The 19,172-nt window shown below is 48.6% G+C and overlaps 8 protein-coding genes across 8 annotated transcripts; 4 read left to right on the forward strand and 4 right to left on the reverse strand.

Moving 5' to 3' along the window:
- Positions 1-420: 420 nt before the first annotated feature.
- On the forward strand, positions 421-2,496 carry LTR64_004348 (uncharacterized protein; the record flags this gene model as incomplete). Its single annotated transcript, XM_064898695.1, has 5 exons — positions 421-604; positions 664-957; positions 1,013-1,063; positions 1,110-1,210; positions 1,711-2,496. The coding sequence occupies 5 exons, from the start codon at positions 421-423 to the stop codon at positions 2,494-2,496; spliced, it is 1,416 nt and encodes a 471-aa protein (XP_064754652.1).
- An 834-nt stretch (positions 2,497-3,330) lies between these two features.
- On the forward strand, positions 3,331-4,349 carry LTR64_004349 (uncharacterized protein; the record flags this gene model as incomplete). The annotated part of the gene is made up of 4 exons (XM_064898696.1): positions 3,331-3,437; positions 3,588-3,671; positions 3,751-4,077; positions 4,154-4,349. The coding sequence occupies 4 exons, from the start codon at positions 3,331-3,333 to the stop codon at positions 4,347-4,349; spliced, it is 714 nt and encodes a 237-aa protein (XP_064754653.1).
- A 291-nt stretch (positions 4,350-4,640) lies between these two features.
- On the reverse strand, positions 4,641-5,132 carry LTR64_004350 (uncharacterized protein; the record flags this gene model as incomplete). Its single annotated transcript, XM_064898697.1, has 2 exons — positions 4,641-4,934; positions 4,998-5,132. 2 exons carry the CDS (start codon positions 5,130-5,132, stop codon positions 4,641-4,643), a joined length of 429 nt encoding a protein of 142 aa, XP_064754654.1.
- Positions 5,133-6,113: 981 nt separating this feature from the next.
- LTR64_004351 (uncharacterized protein) lies at positions 6,114-7,937 on the reverse strand (the record flags this gene model as incomplete). The annotated part of the gene is made up of 1 exon (XM_064898698.1): positions 6,114-7,937. One exon carries the CDS (start codon positions 7,935-7,937, stop codon positions 6,114-6,116), a length of 1,824 nt encoding a protein of 607 aa, XP_064754655.1.
- A 1,712-nt stretch (positions 7,938-9,649) lies between these two features.
- LTR64_004352 (uncharacterized protein) lies at positions 9,650-10,466 on the forward strand (the record flags this gene model as incomplete). The annotated part of the gene is made up of 2 exons (XM_064898699.1): positions 9,650-10,242; positions 10,295-10,466. 2 exons carry the CDS (start codon positions 9,650-9,652, stop codon positions 10,464-10,466), a joined length of 765 nt encoding a protein of 254 aa, XP_064754656.1.
- A 2,236-nt stretch (positions 10,467-12,702) lies between these two features.
- LTR64_004353 (uncharacterized protein) lies at positions 12,703-13,431 on the forward strand (the record flags this gene model as incomplete). The annotated part of the gene is made up of 1 exon (XM_064898700.1): positions 12,703-13,431. One exon carries the CDS (start codon positions 12,703-12,705, stop codon positions 13,429-13,431), a length of 729 nt encoding a protein of 242 aa, XP_064754657.1.
- A 99-nt stretch (positions 13,432-13,530) lies between these two features.
- On the reverse strand, positions 13,531-14,445 carry LTR64_004354 (uncharacterized protein; the record flags this gene model as incomplete). The annotated part of the gene is made up of 2 exons (XM_064898701.1): positions 13,531-14,286; positions 14,335-14,445. The coding sequence occupies 2 exons, from the start codon at positions 14,443-14,445 to the stop codon at positions 13,531-13,533; spliced, it is 867 nt and encodes a 288-aa protein (XP_064754658.1).
- A 552-nt stretch (positions 14,446-14,997) lies between these two features.
- Positions 14,998-16,719, reverse strand: LTR64_004355 (uncharacterized protein; the record flags this gene model as incomplete). Its single annotated transcript, XM_064898702.1, has 1 exon — positions 14,998-16,719. The coding sequence occupies one exon, from the start codon at positions 16,717-16,719 to the stop codon at positions 14,998-15,000; it is 1,722 nt and encodes a 573-aa protein (XP_064754659.1).
- Positions 16,720-19,172: the final 2,453 nt, after the last annotated feature.

Below are 19,172 nucleotides of genomic sequence, written 5' to 3' on the forward strand. Positions count from 1 at the left end.
TCAAATCCACGGAATTGAGTCAGAGTCAAGCAGCTACATTGCTCAGAACAGGCTCGAGCTGCTTGATTTGACTAACCACATTCGAGGAGTCTTTGTCGTGCAAAATGCCGTACTTTGCACGTGTGCCTGCAACCGTAGTACACCAGGGTGACGCCGGCCTGTCGAGGCTCTTCTGACTTTTCTCACCTCAAGTTCATTCACGAACTTGCCTCGACAGAATTAAGGTATAACTACCTTCGTTCAGCCTTCTTAAAGACATCCATTAGCAAGACCATCGAGTTGCGTGATCGTTTCTATTCTTCTTCAACAATAATCGTTCTGCAACTGTTTCGTCCACAACTGACGTTGCAAGTCGTCTACTGATTGCAGTCACATCCACATAGTAGACTCTATTTCGAACTCCTTCTGCAACGCTTCACAATGAGCGCCATTCGCAGCTTCAAGAAAACTGTCATTGCTTTCCACAGAGACCTGGCACCTCAAAAGAAAGACGATATCAGAAGGTGGGTTGAGCACGCTGGAGGCAAAGTCACATCCGAGATAACAGACGACGTGACACACTTCATTCTTCCACGAGCAATATGGCATAGCGATGACGCACAAGGTAAGTAACAACAGATTGTCCTCGAAGTAAGTCACAGTTAACAAACTGGCCGCTTTCAGTCACTGAAATTCGTCGACGAAGAACAGTCTTCTTGATCAAGTTCAAGTGGTTGAGTGATAGTCTGTCGTTCAACAAGAAGAAGCCGCTGGACGAAGTCAATCAACAATACACATGGGACGTCGCACATGCCAAAAAAGTTTGGGACAAACGAAAGGACGCACGGCGTCACAAAGCACGAATGGAGCGAGCTGCAGCTAAAGAAGCAAGCAAGCTGTCACAAGTTGAAGGTGACAAGCCATCTAGCTCAACCATAGAGGCCAAGGTCAAGAAAGCACAGGAGATTATCGAGTGTGGTATGTCTTCTCAAAGTTGACAAGCAGACTTAACTGTGCTGATTCCTGGGATCAGGACTGAAGTATGACAAAAAGTTGTTGGAGTGCGAAAGAGACATGGCTCTGAGTACGTCCTTACTACTCTCTTTTGCGCTTTTCACTGACGATTTCAGGCGGCTACCGACCTTACGTTGACAACAATGGCTTTCTGTACATGGTCACCTTGGTCCGAGACGATATCGTGCACAATATCAAGGAGAAATATAACATGAAGGTAAGGGGCCTCTTTCTTTCTTTTTTCGTATTCCTGCCGTTGCCCTTTTTCGGACCTTGCCTCCATCTAAGCTCGTTGCTGAGGCGGGACAATGCTAGTTCTTTCAGCATTATGATACTGCTCCTGGCGACATTAGCTGTTCCTCGTATTGCTGTACATCAGCGATCGAGGACGATGCTACAAATCATCTCGCACGTTTTACGATCAACGACAATACCACAGTCCGTTATCTTGAGATGGGCGGCAGCAGTCGCACAAGCGAAAGCAGTGGTAGTAGTGATTTCTGCAGCGGCTTCCACACATCAACAAGGGCAACTAGTCCTCAGAAATCAGACGCAGGATGTTCTCAGCAATCAGTATTTGAGCAATGGGAACAGCACGTTCCTTTTTCAACCTGCCCCATCGTGTCATATGAGCCAGGCCTCAGACCCTGCAGCACACCCGAAGGCAGCGCAGGACTTCGTGTCTATCTCGAACAACCAGTAGCTTACTCTTTACAGCTCTATGAGTCCTTTCAGATTCCAATGCCTGAACTTGAGTCTCCATGTGCCATGACACCTGACTCCACCACGGAGTCGCACACATCCTTCAAGACCTACCTGCCGTCCACGTCCTCCCTACCATTCACAGAGCCACCATCCCCACTACATCCCACGTCCTCCGATGCGAGACCTAAGGGAACAAATGATTCAGGAAAGGAGTATCGTCTCGTCTGCCACTACACTAAACGCATGGGCAGGCATCGTAGTGTGCAAACCGAGGATCTAGTCCCACGGCACAGCACGTTTGAGTTCGTGATGGAGATGTGGAGAAAGATTTTCAAGAACAAAACAAAAATCACCTGGAACGCAGCTCTTCATGGAGATGCAAACACCACACAGAGGAAGGATAGTGGTATTGCACTAAAAGATGATGGCAATAGCCATAACGTCGAGCGCACGGTTTCGGTGCATCGTCTCCAAGGTCAAGACCACACAACTAAATATTCTGAGAAAGATCCTGGTGTGCCTGCGATACTTGCAAAGGCTGATATTGCAAGCACCTACCAGCGTCAGTCCTTCCAGTACATCCCAAACCTGACGGAAAATATTGCTCATTTTGGGAAACGATATCTCGATATCTATGGCGAGAACTGGCTCACCAGTCATTGCACAGAACTCAAAGAACAGTCGTCGAAGCTTCCACTCCTTGCGCATGATAACGCAATTGTGCCAGAGAACAAGCCAGAATTCTTGGTTTGTGACGACCATGTTGACACTGTGTGTGAATGTGTCCTAAGTGTCTGAACATCGCCACTTTCTGGAGTCAGCAGAGGTTGTTTATGAATATAGCCTACAGGCTTGAGTACTGAAAGCTGCAAACAGAATCGGAGCACATCCATTGGAAACTAATGAGCCTGTGAGTAGCAAGAATATCCGAAAGGGTTGCATGTGCAGAGGGCAAGTTCAGGTGCGCATTGACCAATTTCTGTCCATGAGCATTTGAGTCGAGGCTGCATTCAGCTCTTTAAGCATCGCTTGTCTTCCGCAATATCTGATCAAGGCACCAAAGCTGCTCGATTTCGAAACGATTATGAGATATGGGTGCTCACCTCGGCATGATGATGCAGCGAAATGGAGATTGCAAAAGACACTAGCGGCCCGACTACGCACTGCATCGAACTAGACAATTTTTGAACTTGAGGTCTTCAGTGCCTGATAACTTTATTTCATGCTTCCATTTACTGTTTCATTCCATGTTTTGTTGATTAATTCTACATTATGTCTTCCTTATTCTTTCGGACGATACTCCAGCAACCTCAGCAATTGCCCAGGTATTGCAAGACGTTCAAGCTGGGACAGGTACAATCATGTATTACCACAACACGTTGCTTTTCTTCAACAAGAACCAGATGTAATTCGGATTTGTCTCAACCTCAAACATTCTCAACACATCATCCACCACGTCTACACGATCGTGTTGCCATTGTCACGGGATCATCTTCGGGTCTTGGCCGAGCCATTGCACTACAATATGCATCCCACGGCACTAAGCTAGTCGTTTGTGCAGATTTACAGTCCGAACCACGACATGAAGGCGTCGAGCAAGACTCGGTGCCGACTCATGAAGTTATCAACCGGATGTATGGCAAAGCTAAGGCGGTCTTTGTCAAGGCCAATGTGAACAATACCCAAGAGGTAAAGGAAATGGTAGAAGCTGCTGTGAGGCACGGTGGTAGACTGGACGTGTAAGTGTATGGCTGTGAGGATCGAATTCGTGCTTGTCGTCTGTGCAAGCCTGGTCTGCTGAAATTCTCCCAACCATCAGTACGACTTGCCAGCCAGAAATCTCCTGGTCTTGGCGTGTACGGAACGACTGACACTGCTTCGCGATACAGACTAGTCAATAACGCTGGCCTCGGCAGCACTTCAGGATCTCCTTTTGTCCATGACCTGAAAGAAGAGGATTGGGACCGTGTTCTGTAAGTGTGCTCGATAATGCTTTGCCTCGAGATCCCAACTATCTGTAGCGTCAGTGGACCACTAATTCTCACATTTCAGAAACGTGAATCTTCGTGGGACGTTCCTGACCAACAAGTACTCCCTGCGACAGATGATTAATCAAACAGCAATACCACTTCCTTCAGCATCTACCTCTTCTTCACCACCACCAGGCTCCGGTTCCACTTCATCCACCACAGACCTCTCTGAGCACCCTCTCGCACGTCGCGGTACCATCATCAACGTCAGCAGCATGCTCAGCACAATAGCATTACCGGATGGCACTGCCGCGTATTGTGCATCGAAAGGCGGAGTACTCAACTTGACCAAGCAGTTGGCTCTAGACTATGCGAGGTATAAAATCAATGTCAACGCTTTATGTCCTGGGTACGTTCGCCACCGTTACCCACTCCACCCGCTCTGCTCGTGTGACAATAACTGATACTGACTCAACTTGCGATAGTTTTCTCAAAACAGCAATGACATCAGGAAACTGGGGTAATGAAAAGACGAACGCGGAGATGATAAGCACGACGCCGTGGGGTCAATGGGGACGAGCGGAAGATGTCGCGAGGCTGGCTGTGGCGTTGGCGAGCGAGGATGCAGCTTGGGTTACTGGGGAAGGGGTTGTTGTTGATGGTGGGTATAGTGCACAGTGAGTGGGCAACCTAAAGAGTTTGAAAGTAAAGCATAGAATTAGAGGGAAAGATAGAAGGCCTAGATGTACATGACATGCTAGCTCGTGTCGCCAATCTCAAAAGATCGATTACTGTGTTGTATGTACTATAGCTGAGTTCCCGTATGTTCAGTCGATCCAACTCCAAATAGCCGCTTCGTATTAAATACTTGTGATGCGCCTTATTAATTGCCTGGTTTACTCGTCAATTTTAAATCATGCCTTACTCCGCTTTGCTTTGCTCCATTCATTTCAAAAACGTCGTCTCACAGATCTACAACTCACTCGCGTGGTCAGCGTTCATCCCATCAAACCTCGTTCCAACCACCTTCTGCCGCCGCCGCTGTTGCTCACTTCGTGTACCATTACTATCCTGCTCCTCGTCCTCCAGGTTAATGCCCGGTCTCATGTACGGCAACGCCCACATGTCCAGGTTGTGCGTCGGCAGGACTTCATTGTTGCCGTCGACTGAGTATGGGCCTGTTGCTTTGCACCAGTAGCCTAGGTCGGTGGCTTGTTCGAGTTCGGTGGTGCCGTCTATGCAGATTACGTAGGAGAGGGTTGTTACCTATAAGGAAAAGGGTTAATTCTCTTGGTCTTAGTTGATAAAGGAAGAGTAGGGTTAGCGTACGCAATATAATTTGCCAGGTCTATGGTAAGTGCTGCATATTTTTTGGGCGAGGTCATCTCCCTCAGTGGCGGTGACAGAGGTGAGGAGGAGGGCGAAAATAGAGACAAGGCTGGCGAAAAGAGATGGGCCGTACATGGTCGCGGTGTTTTGAACTTTTGCTAAGGTAATCGAGTTGTAGATCTAAGCTACTATATAGTAAAATCTCTTTGTGGAAGCACACGTGGTTGCAAGTGATAAGATGTTTTCAACTCGTTGGACAAAGGTCCACGTGTCAAATAACTCAGAAAGCCACGCTTTGTGTTTGCGTTAACGTTTCAGTATGTGGAATGAGCGGCTTGTGTTTTGGAGTTAACGTTCGGAAGCAGTAAATATTGTTATTGCTAAGAGTCGATTCGACTTTAGGGGAGCGGAACTGGGGTGGTGATGGTCAAACATATCCGACAACCCGCTTTTAGGAATGATATGCACGATCCAGCCGGCAACTCTTCTCCTGCGATATCGATTCAGCCAAGTGCCAAGGCCGGCAATGCTGAAAACAGTCTTCTGGGCTTCCGCCAGGGCGAAAAAGTGGGTGAATGCCCTCACCAGCGTACCCGGTACCTTTCTTGATGAGGGCGTGCCTAGATCCTATATCATGTGGACTCTACTCGACTCTCTTAAATAAAACTACCGGTTTCAGGGCTTAGTCCGGCCTATCGGTTTTGGTTATACCGTCGATGAGTTCTACGCAGACAATCACCATTCGCGGCTCAGTAACGTTCAGCTACACCACTCGAGAAAGAAACACACCTAAGAAAGAGGCAGATTCGTCGTCACTGATTCTTGTGCCCAGTCCTGAGCATGGACCACGATACTCAAACTTTTTTAAATTAGCTATCGGCTAGGAAGAATTGGACTAAAGCCTTTGTTAGAGGGTGAGGCTGCCTAAGCTTTCTGTACAGCCCCAGCAAGCAAAAAGTCCATTATGCAACCCTTCAAACTAACCATCAATACAGGTTCGTATCTCATTGTGAGCTTGTCGTTGTCATGACAATCAGGTATTATCATCGTTATTGTCAAGTTCATTAATCTCCCAGATAAGAAGTTCAAATACTCCTCCAACTCCATGCAATATATTCAAAAGACATCTTCCGGCCAATCCCATTTCTCCTTTTCGCTCGTGGCCTGCGCATGCACATCATTCTCTTTGCTATCGTCAGCTCCGTCGTAAGACTGTCTTGACTTTTGTGGTGATCCTCCTACAGGCGTACGAGTTTTGGTACTTTTGCAGGCTGCTGTACTATCTTGTCCTTCACCTTCGCTTTCGGCTCCTTCAATTACTATCGACAGTGGTCTAGGAAGCTCGATAGCTCTGCTGTTCCGGCGACTTTGAGTGTACCGTTTGATTTTCGCAGGTTCTGGGGTTCGGGACTGGTTTCCATCAGTTGGTAATAACTTTCGTCGAGAATCTGATCTAATTGGTAAAGGTGGAATTGGTGGTACGGGGGAGGACTCTCCAGCGATAGCACGCACTGTAGAGGGGGCTGCAGACTGCGACGAATGCTGGCGGGTGTTGTGGACTTTCGTGGAAGCTAGTGCTGGAGTGTCCTTTTCTTTCTCGTCTGTGTGTATCTGCCAGTTTGAGGTTGTAGACCTGTCTCGCGAGTGGCTGCGACTTCTTTGTAGGTGATTTCGTTCTTGATTCCGTAACATCGCTCGCAGCTGTTGGTTTTCTTTCTCAAGCTTGCTTCGTGATGTGCGCTTGGTGCGATCGGCGTCACTTTCAAAGCTTCCGACCGAATCTACAGACGTGCTGCGACTATGTCTCGAAGATGCGTCAGGGACATTTGAAGAGGGTGCCATGGTAGACATTAAAGCTTCAACTGTCTGTTGAGCTAGCAATTCTCGTCTTTCCTGAGCCTGTTGCGCTGCGGACGACTTCTGGGAGGATTGATTGGAGGATGGATCTTGACGACGCACAGTGGCTGATTCGTAAATGTAGAATTGCGTTTCTTGTCTAGCTTCATCGTTCTCTTGCTTGTTGCGGGCAGTACCAAACTGTTCTGCATATGCAATTTCTGCCTTTCGCTTACGATCATCCAATACCGATTTCTGCTGCTGATCATGTTGCTTCTTCTGAACCTTGTCGCGATTGTGGAAGCGCAGAGTCTTCGCTATGTGATTGTTCTTGGACCTTCTTGATTCTTCTTCCTCCTTGACCGGTGTATCATCGTATTCCGACTCAGGGTTATTGAAGATCTTCCATGATGACACAGATTTGCGAAGACCTTTCCTTGGTGATTTTGCAGCATGTGTGGTGTTTCTAACTGTCGCCTGATCGACATCCGAGTGGGAGTGCTTCAGCTTCTGACCAAAGCGTTTGATAGTCTTCTTGAGGGTAGATGGTGGCACGGGCAGAGGTTTGAATTCGTTGACATCGATCGACGAGCTTATGCTAGGTCTTCCACTAGCTGCTGTTCTTGGCGTCGACTCGTCTAATAGGCTCGAAGTATCAAGAGGATTGGAGGACGTCTGTCGCGAAAGGAGTGGCGGCTCATCCCAGGTAGATGCTGTAGCTCTCGATCCCTCATTCATGCTACCCTCTTTAAAGAACGATTTCCGGATGATCATTCGTGGTGTCTTGGGTTGCTGGCGAGACGAAGAGTAGTCTTCTGGATCCATCATAGGTAATATTGTGGTGTCTGATGTATTGCGTTGCTTGCTAGGAGTATTCTCCCACTCCATCTCTTCACGAGGTTCAAGCCCATAACTTGGTGAGGTAGGCGAACGTAGCTTCTGTGCGGCTGTCCCTTCCTCTCGAGGCTGCTCCGAAGATGCTGTTAGCCATGCATGACGCTCTTGTTGTAGTATCTCGTTGAGCGTGGACCCTTCGTCGGGCTGCCAGAAGGACTTCCTGTCATCCAGAGATATCTTGCTGATACGATATTTGCGACGTTCCATGGTCCAAGATACTGGAGAGATGGTGACATTCACGAAAGATCACGCAGCTGTCAGCCGAGTAAGTGATTCTGCACGGTCACGGGAAGGAATTTCAAAATTGTAGTGTGGGATGGACCAGCTAACCAGGTCTGGTTTCGCTGGGCCAAAAAATGCTCAATGCACGAAATCTGCGCAGGTTAAGAAAGCCAGATCAGCACGACCTACCATGAACGCCGTCCGGTAGATTTAAAACCAAGGCTCATTGTTCCTGCAACCTGGATGTGTTTGTGTTCGTCAAGGTCATGCGATGTGTCGTGTAATTGTGATGGTGTTGTTGTTGTTGGAAGCACGGTTGTCCTGCCAACCACGTGAGCGATTCGCCGCAGCTGACACTCAATTTGCAGGGTTTTGTCACTCTCAATCTGCCATACGCGACACTCGACGATGAGAACCACCAATCGTGCATTCTATCGCTGCAACCCCTCGGATATACTGATGGAGATGCGAAAACAACATGGAAGAGAGCAAGAATCATGAAGTCAAGATTGTTCGACTCAACCATGATACTGGTAGGCAAGCGGGGTTCAGCGATCCAGCAAGCGACTTTCCCAGTTCAATGCTGAGCAGCTATCTGAACTTCATGGCCGTTTAGACAGGTATAGAATCTTCTCATGGTACTCCATCGTCACGAACCTGCGAGCTGCGATTTTAGTTATCATGGCTGAAGGCTTTTAGATTCCGATGAAGTAGTTGTACCAGCGAGATGCTTTCCAGCAGCACCAGGTCGTGCAAAAACACAGTATATTTGCCTGAGGCATTAGCACATTGGATCACCAATGCACCGTACAAATGGAGAATCGTTAAGGAAGAGCTGGTGCTTTGGGCAAACATATCGAGTTTTTGCACGACCTGGTGGCAGCACAAATTGTGAACGTACTGTTCTTTTTCGTATCAGCACAATACCACAAGGTAAGCCCTCCTTGCGTTACTCATCGCGAGGCCAGAAGCATTCTCAGATTGTGTACGTACGGTATGCAGATTTGACACATAAAGAATAATATTTTCGTGAAGTGCCGTCAGTGGCTGCCAGTGCTCTTCATATGCACGAAATATGGAACCTCTGAGGGATCGCCTGAACACTAAGCAATTCTTTAGCACATGATCGTCAGCTTGGCATACGCCATACCGTAGATCAGATAGTGCCCAAGCTTTAATAAGCATTTCGGAAAGAGATTCTGATAACCCTTCTGTACTCGAGTTACGGTCAAGATCGGCATACGTATCAGGCCGCTACTGCCGTGCAAGCAGATTATGAACTTTTCCCTAGCGGAGAGCGGAAGGTACGGGGTGTACGCCCACGTCATTCGTCCCAGACTTGATCGCGTAAAGTCTCGGAGGAGTGGTTTCCAATCTCGTTCGGTTCTCGCGATGATAGCGCCACGCGGACCGTGAGGCTTGCTCACTCAGACAAATACTCTTTTGCATGGGGCGATAGGATGTTCTCTCACTTCCATCGTTCTCGGTCAGCAACACAACTTCCCAGATTTTCGAGAACGTCTACAAAGGGCGACTGACCTGGTGTTTGATACATCCTTAATAGTCCTGTTTAGTTTGCCCACATCGATTGCACATCGTCGACAGCCTGCGCTCTTCGACATATCAGATAGAGTACCTGAGAGTAGTACAATCAATTTCAACACCATCCTCACCATTTCCCTCAGCCTGACTCCAGTATGGCAGTGATATGGGGTCTTAACCTACACGACATACAATGGTACAAATTCAAGAGCAGTTACATGTTTGGCAATACGGATTTCCACATGCGCAGAACCAAATTCATCATATATCAGTGTGCCATGATTTTCCTGATCGTTAGCGAATCTCTAGGCACGAGTGTTTTGTCAGATTATGTTGACCAGCAAAACGCATTGGAAAGGCAGTTTCCCAACATCGATGTATGGAACAACGATTATGTCGGCATAGCATCCTACAACATATTCGTCGGAGTCTTTGCTGCGATCGTGTTCGGTGCGGCTTTCTTCTTCGACTTGTTCTTTCCCGATCGATACGAGCCTCGCTGGGTGCAGAATATGTGGGTCGGTGGTGCTGTCTTCTCGAGCGTTGCTGGACTGGGGGATGCTTTGGCATATACTGTGATATTAGCCTTGCACGGTGAGAAGATTGGGAATATCGACCTTGACGATCCTACACTGAGAGTGCTCTTGGCCCAGGAGAGCGGTAAGACTCCGATGCTTTACAAAAACAGTGGTCGTGCTGTGGCTTCCGTTGCCTTTCTCTGGGTTGGTTGGGCATGTACCATCGCTTCGTAAGTTCGAAATCCGGCAAATGCTTCCTCCTTCATATGCTAATATGTGTAGCACGGTTGTGATGATTATGTTCTATCGTTACTACCGCAATCATGGGACAGCTAAGTCGAAACATGCAAGAAATAGTACCGACTTCACTTCCAGCAAAGGCAGTATCGATGCGACAGAGAAGCTACAATCGCGGCCTCCGTTAGGACCTCAAGTATCTGGGGAGGTGGCCTAAACCATAACACTGCGAGCAACAGTGACCAAGCACAATCGATTCAATAGCCATGATGTTTTTGCAGCCAGCGTTGGCGTTCCGCGACTCTCAGGATTCGACTAGATTAGAATTTGTACCTCTTCAATTACATATCAAACAGAAGGAACGTATAGAAGAGGATGCTCGAACACAGTGCAAACACGACAAAATACCAGGGCAGAAAGCCCGAAATTCTCCGACCAATTTGAGTACCAATACCTGGATTGCCTTATTATTCAGTTTTACGACTCCTCCATTATTGCAACCTTATCTGTGCTGACTCTTTGCTGCTTGTGACTCCTTCTACTGTCATGTTTTTAAGAACTAAAAGCCTCATACCCAGGGTCTTTAATCAGTGTTCGATATAAAGAATGGATTATACGCAAGCAAACATCTTTCTCAGGGCACGAGGACGTGGGCTTACGAACTCAATGCACAAGGCTACACCCTAGCCAGTGACCTCGTGTTTGATAATTAATACACTGAGACACGATCCCGTTGTGTATACTGACTCAGATGTCCTTGTCACTTCGAAAATCATGCCATGCCTGCATCCAAGCGAAGCGCAGGTGCCTACCACAGCTTCCTGCATGTGAGAGATGTTGCAAGCGAAAGATCACCTGCAAGTACGACCTCGAGCCAGTCACACAATCTCAGTCCTCTGAATCGACCTCAAGCGGTAACAGCCTAAGGAGGACACCTGATGAAAGCAACAAACATGCTGAGGTACCAATCAATATGGTCTACAACTCTGTGAAAACAGCTCGTGATGCATCTTCAGCAGCAATAGGACGAGGAATGTCTTCGACATCTACAGCTGCACGACCCTTACTCACTACTGACGGAGAGCTCGTTGACTGGCTTATGTCTTTCTTTGCACAAGTCGCACGGGATGGATTAGCCTCGAAGGCCTCACCATTTGTCCATGCATCCATTTTCCGCCACGAATTATCCAGCAATCAACAAGCTATTGAGCTAGGTGTCTGCGATGAGCAGACACAGACAATGTGGAAGGACCGAACAGTCTTGGAGACTCGATTGTCCGAGATCCATAATCTTATCACACTAGCTCTTCAACGGCTGTTGCTCGAGAAATCATCAAACAAGAAGGATCTCGAGGTAGAAGCTCTTGTCACACGATTGTTCTCGACCACAAACTCGTTATGGTCGTCTGCACCAGCAAGTATGAACCACGCTTTTGGTCCTTGGGAAGCCTGGATCATAGCTGAGAGTATTCGACGCAGTATGTTTGCTGGAATCTTTATCCGGGGGTTATGGATGGCTGCCGTACACGGTCATTGCCAGTACGAGCCATTCTTTGAATCTATACCTTTTGACCCTCGAGCTGGTCTTTGGGAAGCGAGCACGGAGCAAGAGTGGGAGGAGAGGAAGAACCGCCACGGAAATGAGCATACCAGGCTTAAGTCGTACCACGAATTTATTACCGATACAGGAGGAAAGTTGAGGCCAGAGGAAGATGGTCCCTTTCAAAGACTTCTCTTTGCCTGCTACTATGGACCGCAGGGGACTCAGACACTGAAAGATTTAGATCGCCAGTACAAGAAGCGTCTAGAGTTGAGGTGGACTTGATGTAAAGTGTTCGAGTTCCCAGGAGTCTAGCAGCATTCTTAAATCGAGGATGGGTGGGATAGCCCGGGAAATGTAGCAGTAATGCTCATGAAGAAGCACTTCGCATTCTCTTACTATACTGCAGCGTCTATAAATCTCAATCTCGAGTGGTGCTGCAATCTGGTTATACGTGAGTTTCAAGGGGTTACAGAAGGTTGTCGCGATTTACCAAGGGTTAACGCGGGTTTCCGCAGGTTATGGCAATGAACCCATCGAAACGGCCATTTTGATTGCGCAAAACGTGGGCGTATAGCATCAATTCATTGAAATCGTTCAATGTTCTTACGATGTACCATATGCTGTGTCAACGAAGACAGCAGCCGAGATGTCCTCATGTCGTCCTGCCTTGCTTTTATTACTGTTACCAGCAATCTGTACTGCTTCCCCCAAGCTTTCGCCCACCATCTGTCGTGGACTCGTGCCCTAGTGGGATGACTCAACTTTCTGGTCCACATTGGCAATGATGTACTCTACTAAATGAAGGGTGTATGCGTACTTCTACGACTCTACTAAACCCTGAACATCTTCCTATTTATCCTGACACTATCGCTCAATCTCTCACACTTACAAGCACTCTGACCTGACAGCCATGACACACCCAGCACCATTACAAGTCAACCACATCGATCTCAACGACGAACCCTCCCTCACCCGCTTTCTCAACGGCATAGCCGCAGCCTTCACAAACACCCACCTAAGCCGCGCCTTCATTACCGAAATCGATAATACACCACCACCCTACCCCTCTCCCACCATCAACACCTCCCGACTCCGCAGACACCTCAGCCCAGGCATCACCGACGGCGCCCGCTCAGGCGCCGAACTCGTCGAGGCAGAGAACTTCTCCGCCCTAGCAGTATGGGAAACGACCACATATCGTGGCGTGCCGTTTTCCGAGACCATGCGCGATGTGGGACCGATACGCGAAGAGTGGAGGAGGAAGATTCGAGAGTTGAAGGAGAGGTATATCGGGATGAAGAGGAAAGAGGAAGACGGGACGGAGGGTTTCAAGCCATTCTATCATCTGGGGTTTTTGTGTCGAAACCCCGAAGAGGTAAACGTGCAGGGTGCGATTAGTGCGGTTGTGAGGCCCTGGTTGAGGAGGGCGGAGGAGGAAGGGGTACCGGTGTGGTTAGAGGCTACGTATGAGCGTGCGGTGGAGGTATATGAGCATTTTGGGTTTAGGTTGGTCGAGGTTGTTACGGTGGGTGAAGGGGCGAGGAACGCTGAGGGGTGGCCGGAGGAGGGTGGTGCGGGAGTGAATGGTTATGCTATGATATATGATGCTCATTTGCGGGTGAATCAGAATAACACATAGGTAGGGGTCGGAAAAATAGGCTTCGAATGCTATACGCTAGGCACCAGGTAGCACGGTTGCTATAAGACTGATGCTTCGAGGTAGATCGTAGTCCTGCGTCTAAGGCGCAGCACTACTACTTCTCCAAGCTCTCTCGAACAAGCCTCTTAACCTGCTAGCTTCCTCCTGATTTCGTATCCTCTGCGCCAAAAAGCCCTCAAGATCACTCCAGAACTCCGGCGTTTGTAAGACATCATTCCCAGAGTCCTCTCCGGGCTGCACAGGCTGACTCTGCGACTCTGACCTCCCCTTACTCGTCGACTGATCTACCTCCATAGGATCCGCAGCCGTGCTCGTAATGGCCTCCTCAGGATTCAGTCCAGTCTCCGCTTCAACAGCAGCGTTCTCGCTACCTGGGCCAGCAGGTTCAGGCTGATGAGCTTTGATGGCTGTCGTCGTACCTGCTGTTGTGTCTTGCGGAGCTGGATCTGGCGCACCTCCCATGACCATCACGCCTAGTTCCAGGTCCTTGACCGCTGCATCTGCGCCAACTATGTCGCCTACGGTCTGTTTCGACGCAGGTATCGGTTTCTTGTTGTGTAGGATTTTGATCTTATCGGTACTGGATACCACGGACGAGCCGCCGAGGTAGTCCTGGATCTGCTGGCGGAGAGATGCGATTGTCGTGGATGGAGGTGTGGATGGGAGGGAGAGAGTCATGGCTGGGTTTCGCGACGATTTCAGCACGATGTTTAGGGCGTTTGTGGTTGAGGTTGCTGGCTCGGCGCCTGGTGCTGGTGTTGTGGTTTGGCTGAGGTCATGTTGTGGTTTGGGTGGTGGTGGGTGTTGAGGGGTGGGTAGTTTGGGTAGTGTGTACTGTGCTCTTGTCAGGGTTGGCCTTTAATGAGGGAAGTAGAGAATTACAGGTATCCTTATACCAAAGGTAGCAGGGTCGAAGATATGGTTCGGTTGGTACTTGGTAGGCTTGTTGTCGAGAGTGCCCAGGAAACTCTTTGCAAAGGATACTTCTGTCATGTTTTCCGCTTGCTTCTTCCTTTGCTCCTCTAGTCTTCTCAACCCGTGCGCGAGCGCGAATGCAGCCAGAGTAGCGGTATACAAAAATTCACGTGTCGTAGGTAGCTTTAGACGTTAAGTCAATGGACATGTTTCGTGAAGGCCATGGTGTTTGTTCCATAGTAAAAGTGTGACATCATATGCACATCGGCTGGTGTCGAATAAATTCGTTCTCTTCCACAGATCCGACCTTGGGCTTAGAAGCAAGCCCGAATGCATAGAGTGCTATCATGTTTTCTAGTCTTTGATGTCTGAGCTGGCGACGGCTGCAATTCCAATACCACACCGAAGCAAAATTTCGAAAGTCTTTGTAACAGCACCGACAGGATAGCTACTTAAGAGAAAAAAAGAGCAGCTAAACGAAGTGGTCATATCGAGTCAATCCAACAGCATTAAACTATATGGTACATCCAGTTAATCATCGTCAATAGTAGAATGGTATCGTAATAGCTCCAACTTGTCATAAATTAAACCTCGCAGTACATCCCTTGCGTTACTTACTCCACCCCCAGCTCAGTATGCGTACTCATTGTAATCATTTCCAGCTCCTTCAATAGCCATATCACTTCTGTACCAGAACTCAGGCACCTTCTTGACACTCTCCAACCTTCTCAGACTTGAGCCCCTGCTGATTTGGCTAGCAGAACGGCTCAGACCACTGGCTGCTCGCCCTACACCTTGTCGTAAGCTCTTGAATCTCGTGATACCGGGGCGCTGATCAGGTGGAAGAGCAAGAAAGCCATCGCCTTCCTGGACTGACTGCGATCTGAGGTGGTTCTTCGTGGACTGACTTCGACTGTACCTTGGTCGATCGGAGATGGCACTATCCTCAAGGAAATTTGTCGCCTCGTTGGTCTTGTCCCAGCTATTGCGACGTGACGAAGACTGCCCTTCTGATTGTTTGGGCTTACGCATGTCGTTCATCTCGAAGGCTTGTTCTTCTTTCGGCTTGTCGACAAACGAGAAGGGACTTCCTGATCTCTCTATAGGATCGTCGGCTCCGAGGCGAGCATAGTTCGATTTCGAGCCATCATTCGAATCGTGCAGAGCGTTGCTGATTTTGTCGACTATATTGTGAGGTGTCGACTCGCCGAGTTGTTGACTTGGGAGAGGATTGTCGCTCGTCTTCCTGCGTCGGGACAAGGACCGGAATAGTGAAGAAATGGAACTGGTACGACTGGGATTTTGTGGCCTCTTTTGCTTATTGTTAGCGTTGTGCTTGATGAGTGGAGTTTCGCCGACTGTAGAGGCAGGAGAGAATGGCAGAGTTGGAGCGCGCTCAGTGATTGCCGTTGGAGGCTCAATGTTCATTATCGGAACACCATTGGTCTGAAGCAGTGGAACGTTGTGCTCTAACGGAGGTCCTGCCAGTGGTGATCGAGGTTGGTGCGAAGAAGAACTCGTGGAGATGGAGTCAGGTCGTCTAGCCCTACCACATTTTGTGCACTTGTGCCTATGACCAGATGGACCTGCCTCACTGCTTTGTACTGGGGCTGCTCTTGGCTGGGCACGCGGCTGAACGTTTGCCATAACAGCACGAGGGAAGGAGCTTGGAGGTGTACTCTTTCGTCCGCCACACTTTTGACAGCCATGGGCAGGGGGAGACTGTGGTTGCGATTGCACCTTCTCTGGGCTGGCTACACCATTGCTGGCATCAGAAGTCGAGACCTTGTGACCACCACATTTCTGACATCCACCTTTGGTTGTTACTGGCGACTGATAATCTTGCTTCTCGTATGTCGGAGGCATAGCACCCGCATACATGTCCTGAGCTACCTTCACTTTTCGTGGTTTGGCTGCAGCCTCATCTTCGTGACCTGGATACGGCTTGCCATCCAGTTTTCGCAAGTCGGTCGATTTACGCGGTTCCGAAGACATTTTGTTGACAGTGCTGCCTTTCTGGTGAACAGCTCTGGCCAACGTCCTCGGGTTCCCCTCTTCTCTGAACCTGCTGTCAATACCGGTTGAATCGATTGGCGAGACTGGCGAGGATACGAAGTGACTGGACGAACTCGAAGCGTGAGGAGTATGCGTTGGTGTTCGGAACGGGTTAGATTGCTGGGATAAGGTGCTCTGATGGGCTGCGTGAGGAGCACTTCGGACCTGGGACGGGATGTCCACACGATGAAATGGATTACTGCTCCGGGAAGGACCAGCAGCTTGAGCAGAAGATGTTGGCCCAGATGCTGACACGGGAAAGGTAGGCAGAGTTGATCTCGGCAGCTTAGCAGACATATTTGCGAATAGTTCTCAGAAAAGTCTTGGAATTGCGAAGTTTCTTTGGCAGGCCTAACTGCAAATGTTCGTTTCCAATCTCAATCCGGGCTTGTACGCGACGTGCTGACACGCCACTAGGCACTAAGATTGTGGTGGAAAACGAGCTGCAGTCACTGTCAGCGTCGATAAGGATAGCACACACAAGGCGAGTAGGAATGGCAGAGAAACAACAGCGTGGTCGCAGCAGCAGAGACTGGGCTAATAGCCAAATCCTACCTCGACATGAGCCTCTTTACAATTGTCCAGTCTCAAACATCGTGCTTTGCTTTATCAGTACAGCTGCTATTTTGTGCCTAGGCTGTGCACAAGGTGAAAGCTAGTGCTAACGACTCAGGCCAAATCTGGCTGCATTGTGGACCGACGTGGATACACAGCCACTTGGCTACAGGGGGCTTCAGCCATGCGCCAAATCTGGAAGTGTAACAGTATTGGATGTTTTGGTCTCAGAATATGCAGTGCAGGAACGTGCACTTAATCCATGCGCTGGCGAGCTCATCTCGCGTTTCCGCAATACTTGGAATTATTGGCAGAGACGATCTCGCACTTCCACATTCCCAGCGATTGGAAGACGGACAAGTCACGCACGAAGAAGGACAGAATGTATCCAATAGAACGCTAGCTAACGAGGTTGAACCTACAAGTTTGTGCAGCATCAAAAAAAATAGCTTATCGTGGGGTCGAACTGCGAAGCCTTTCCGCAAGTACTATCTCGCACGAGTTCCTGGTTTTTGTATGTAGGAGTGTTCGAAACCCGACTGTTGTAGGATTCGCTGGCACGGACCCAAAAAGCTTGGCCATCCGCTTAAACTGCGACAAGCTTGGCCACAGTCAGCCTCGACCTGGGAGACGATGTGCCTATCTTTGGCAGCTCGGAAGAGGACTGGCACGTGCATATGTTGTGCAAACACGTTTGTGTCCTTCGGAGTATCGAATGAGTTGTGCAAAACGTGTCGAAGAACGGGCACAATGGTGAGAAGTCCGAAAACACTGCAGATGCTGCTCGTGGTTATCACACTGCACTCCGTTTTGCTGCCGAATTGGTGGAGTCCAGCTTAGTGAACAGTATCGCTCCTGACGGTCTACACAATACCCATACGAGGCTGAAATATTCCATGAGAGGCCAATACGATAAGAGTCTGTACGAGCTCGGGCTGATGCCCTGTGCCAGACATGAATTCATAAACAATTGTGATCTAGATTATCGATGATACTGTAATTACCTATATTGATGTGTTGTAAGGAGGCTAATGGGACTGTGCAGTATGAGCTGTACAATCCATTCTCATGGTGAACATTACGTTAGGTGTGTAATTCATCAGGTGACCGGTTCATATTTTCTGTCTTTGCACCAGTGAGCTATAGTAGTTACTGCAAGCCGCTTTCTCCTTTTCACCATTTACACTCAACAGTAAATAGTCACTGCCAACACTACACATTCACATCATGGGTCCCATAAGCTGTGAAAGTAGACATCGGAGCTTGCGGTATACACGTAAACAACCATGCTTCTGTCCACGTACATGTATCGATGTTTATCCAGGGGGAGAGATTGGCCCCGTGGTGAGATGCCAAATCGAGTCGATCGACACGGCTGTGGCGTACGTTACTTTGCACTCGTCGATCCGGCGTTTAAACACATGGCCTAGTGTGTGCTCGTCATCTCGTGGTTGAAGAATATACGGAAAAGCCTGATCACCCAATTGACGTAGGAGGACGTTTTGGCACATTGTGGGTTGCGCCCTCTGAACAATCTTACGAACGTTGAAATTAGATAGCGATGTGTATGGGGATCTTCAATTTGCGCTCTCGTGATCATTCGACACGTCTATTTGTATTTTTTGGTGGTCACATCTAATAGCTGATTGTGACCTGTAGATATTACTGCCAGTGGATAGTAGGATTTTAAGCATGAGCTCATCATAACTGCTATGTCCGTTGGACATTCAACCGGACGCTCGAGATGTCGGAGTGGTCTACAGGGATTTTACCGATCAATGAACAGGGAACACTGATCCAGGTATCTGGGTAGATGTAGGAGTATGTCTTGTTCATGACGAAGGGCATTAACAATATCAACGCATGAGAATGCACACTGAAAGTATTACCTTTCCATGTCCGAGTATGCAAGTAAAAATGCTAATGAGATCTTATGCAGGTACAGTGGACCTCGGATCATGATGTATTGAAACTCGCGGATACTGGTGACTTGAATGCAGAGACGATATCCTGCTGTTCCGCGCTGACGGTGGTAGTTGAACGTGAGCTTCCGAGTATCGCGACTACTATCTCAACAGAATCTGCGATACTGTGAACAGGCGCTGGCCTCTGAATATGCATGGACAATTAATCTCATAATCGATACAAAGTGGTGCGAGATATGTCATTATCAAGGAACTCCACTTTGTCTGCTC

This window comes from Lithohypha guttulata (assembly GCF_036872675.1).
Source record: "Lithohypha guttulata strain CCFEE 5908 chromosome Unknown scaffold_3, whole genome shotgun sequence".
NCBI classification, from domain to species: Eukaryota; Fungi; Ascomycota; class Eurotiomycetes; order Chaetothyriales; family Trichomeriaceae; genus Lithohypha; species Lithohypha guttulata.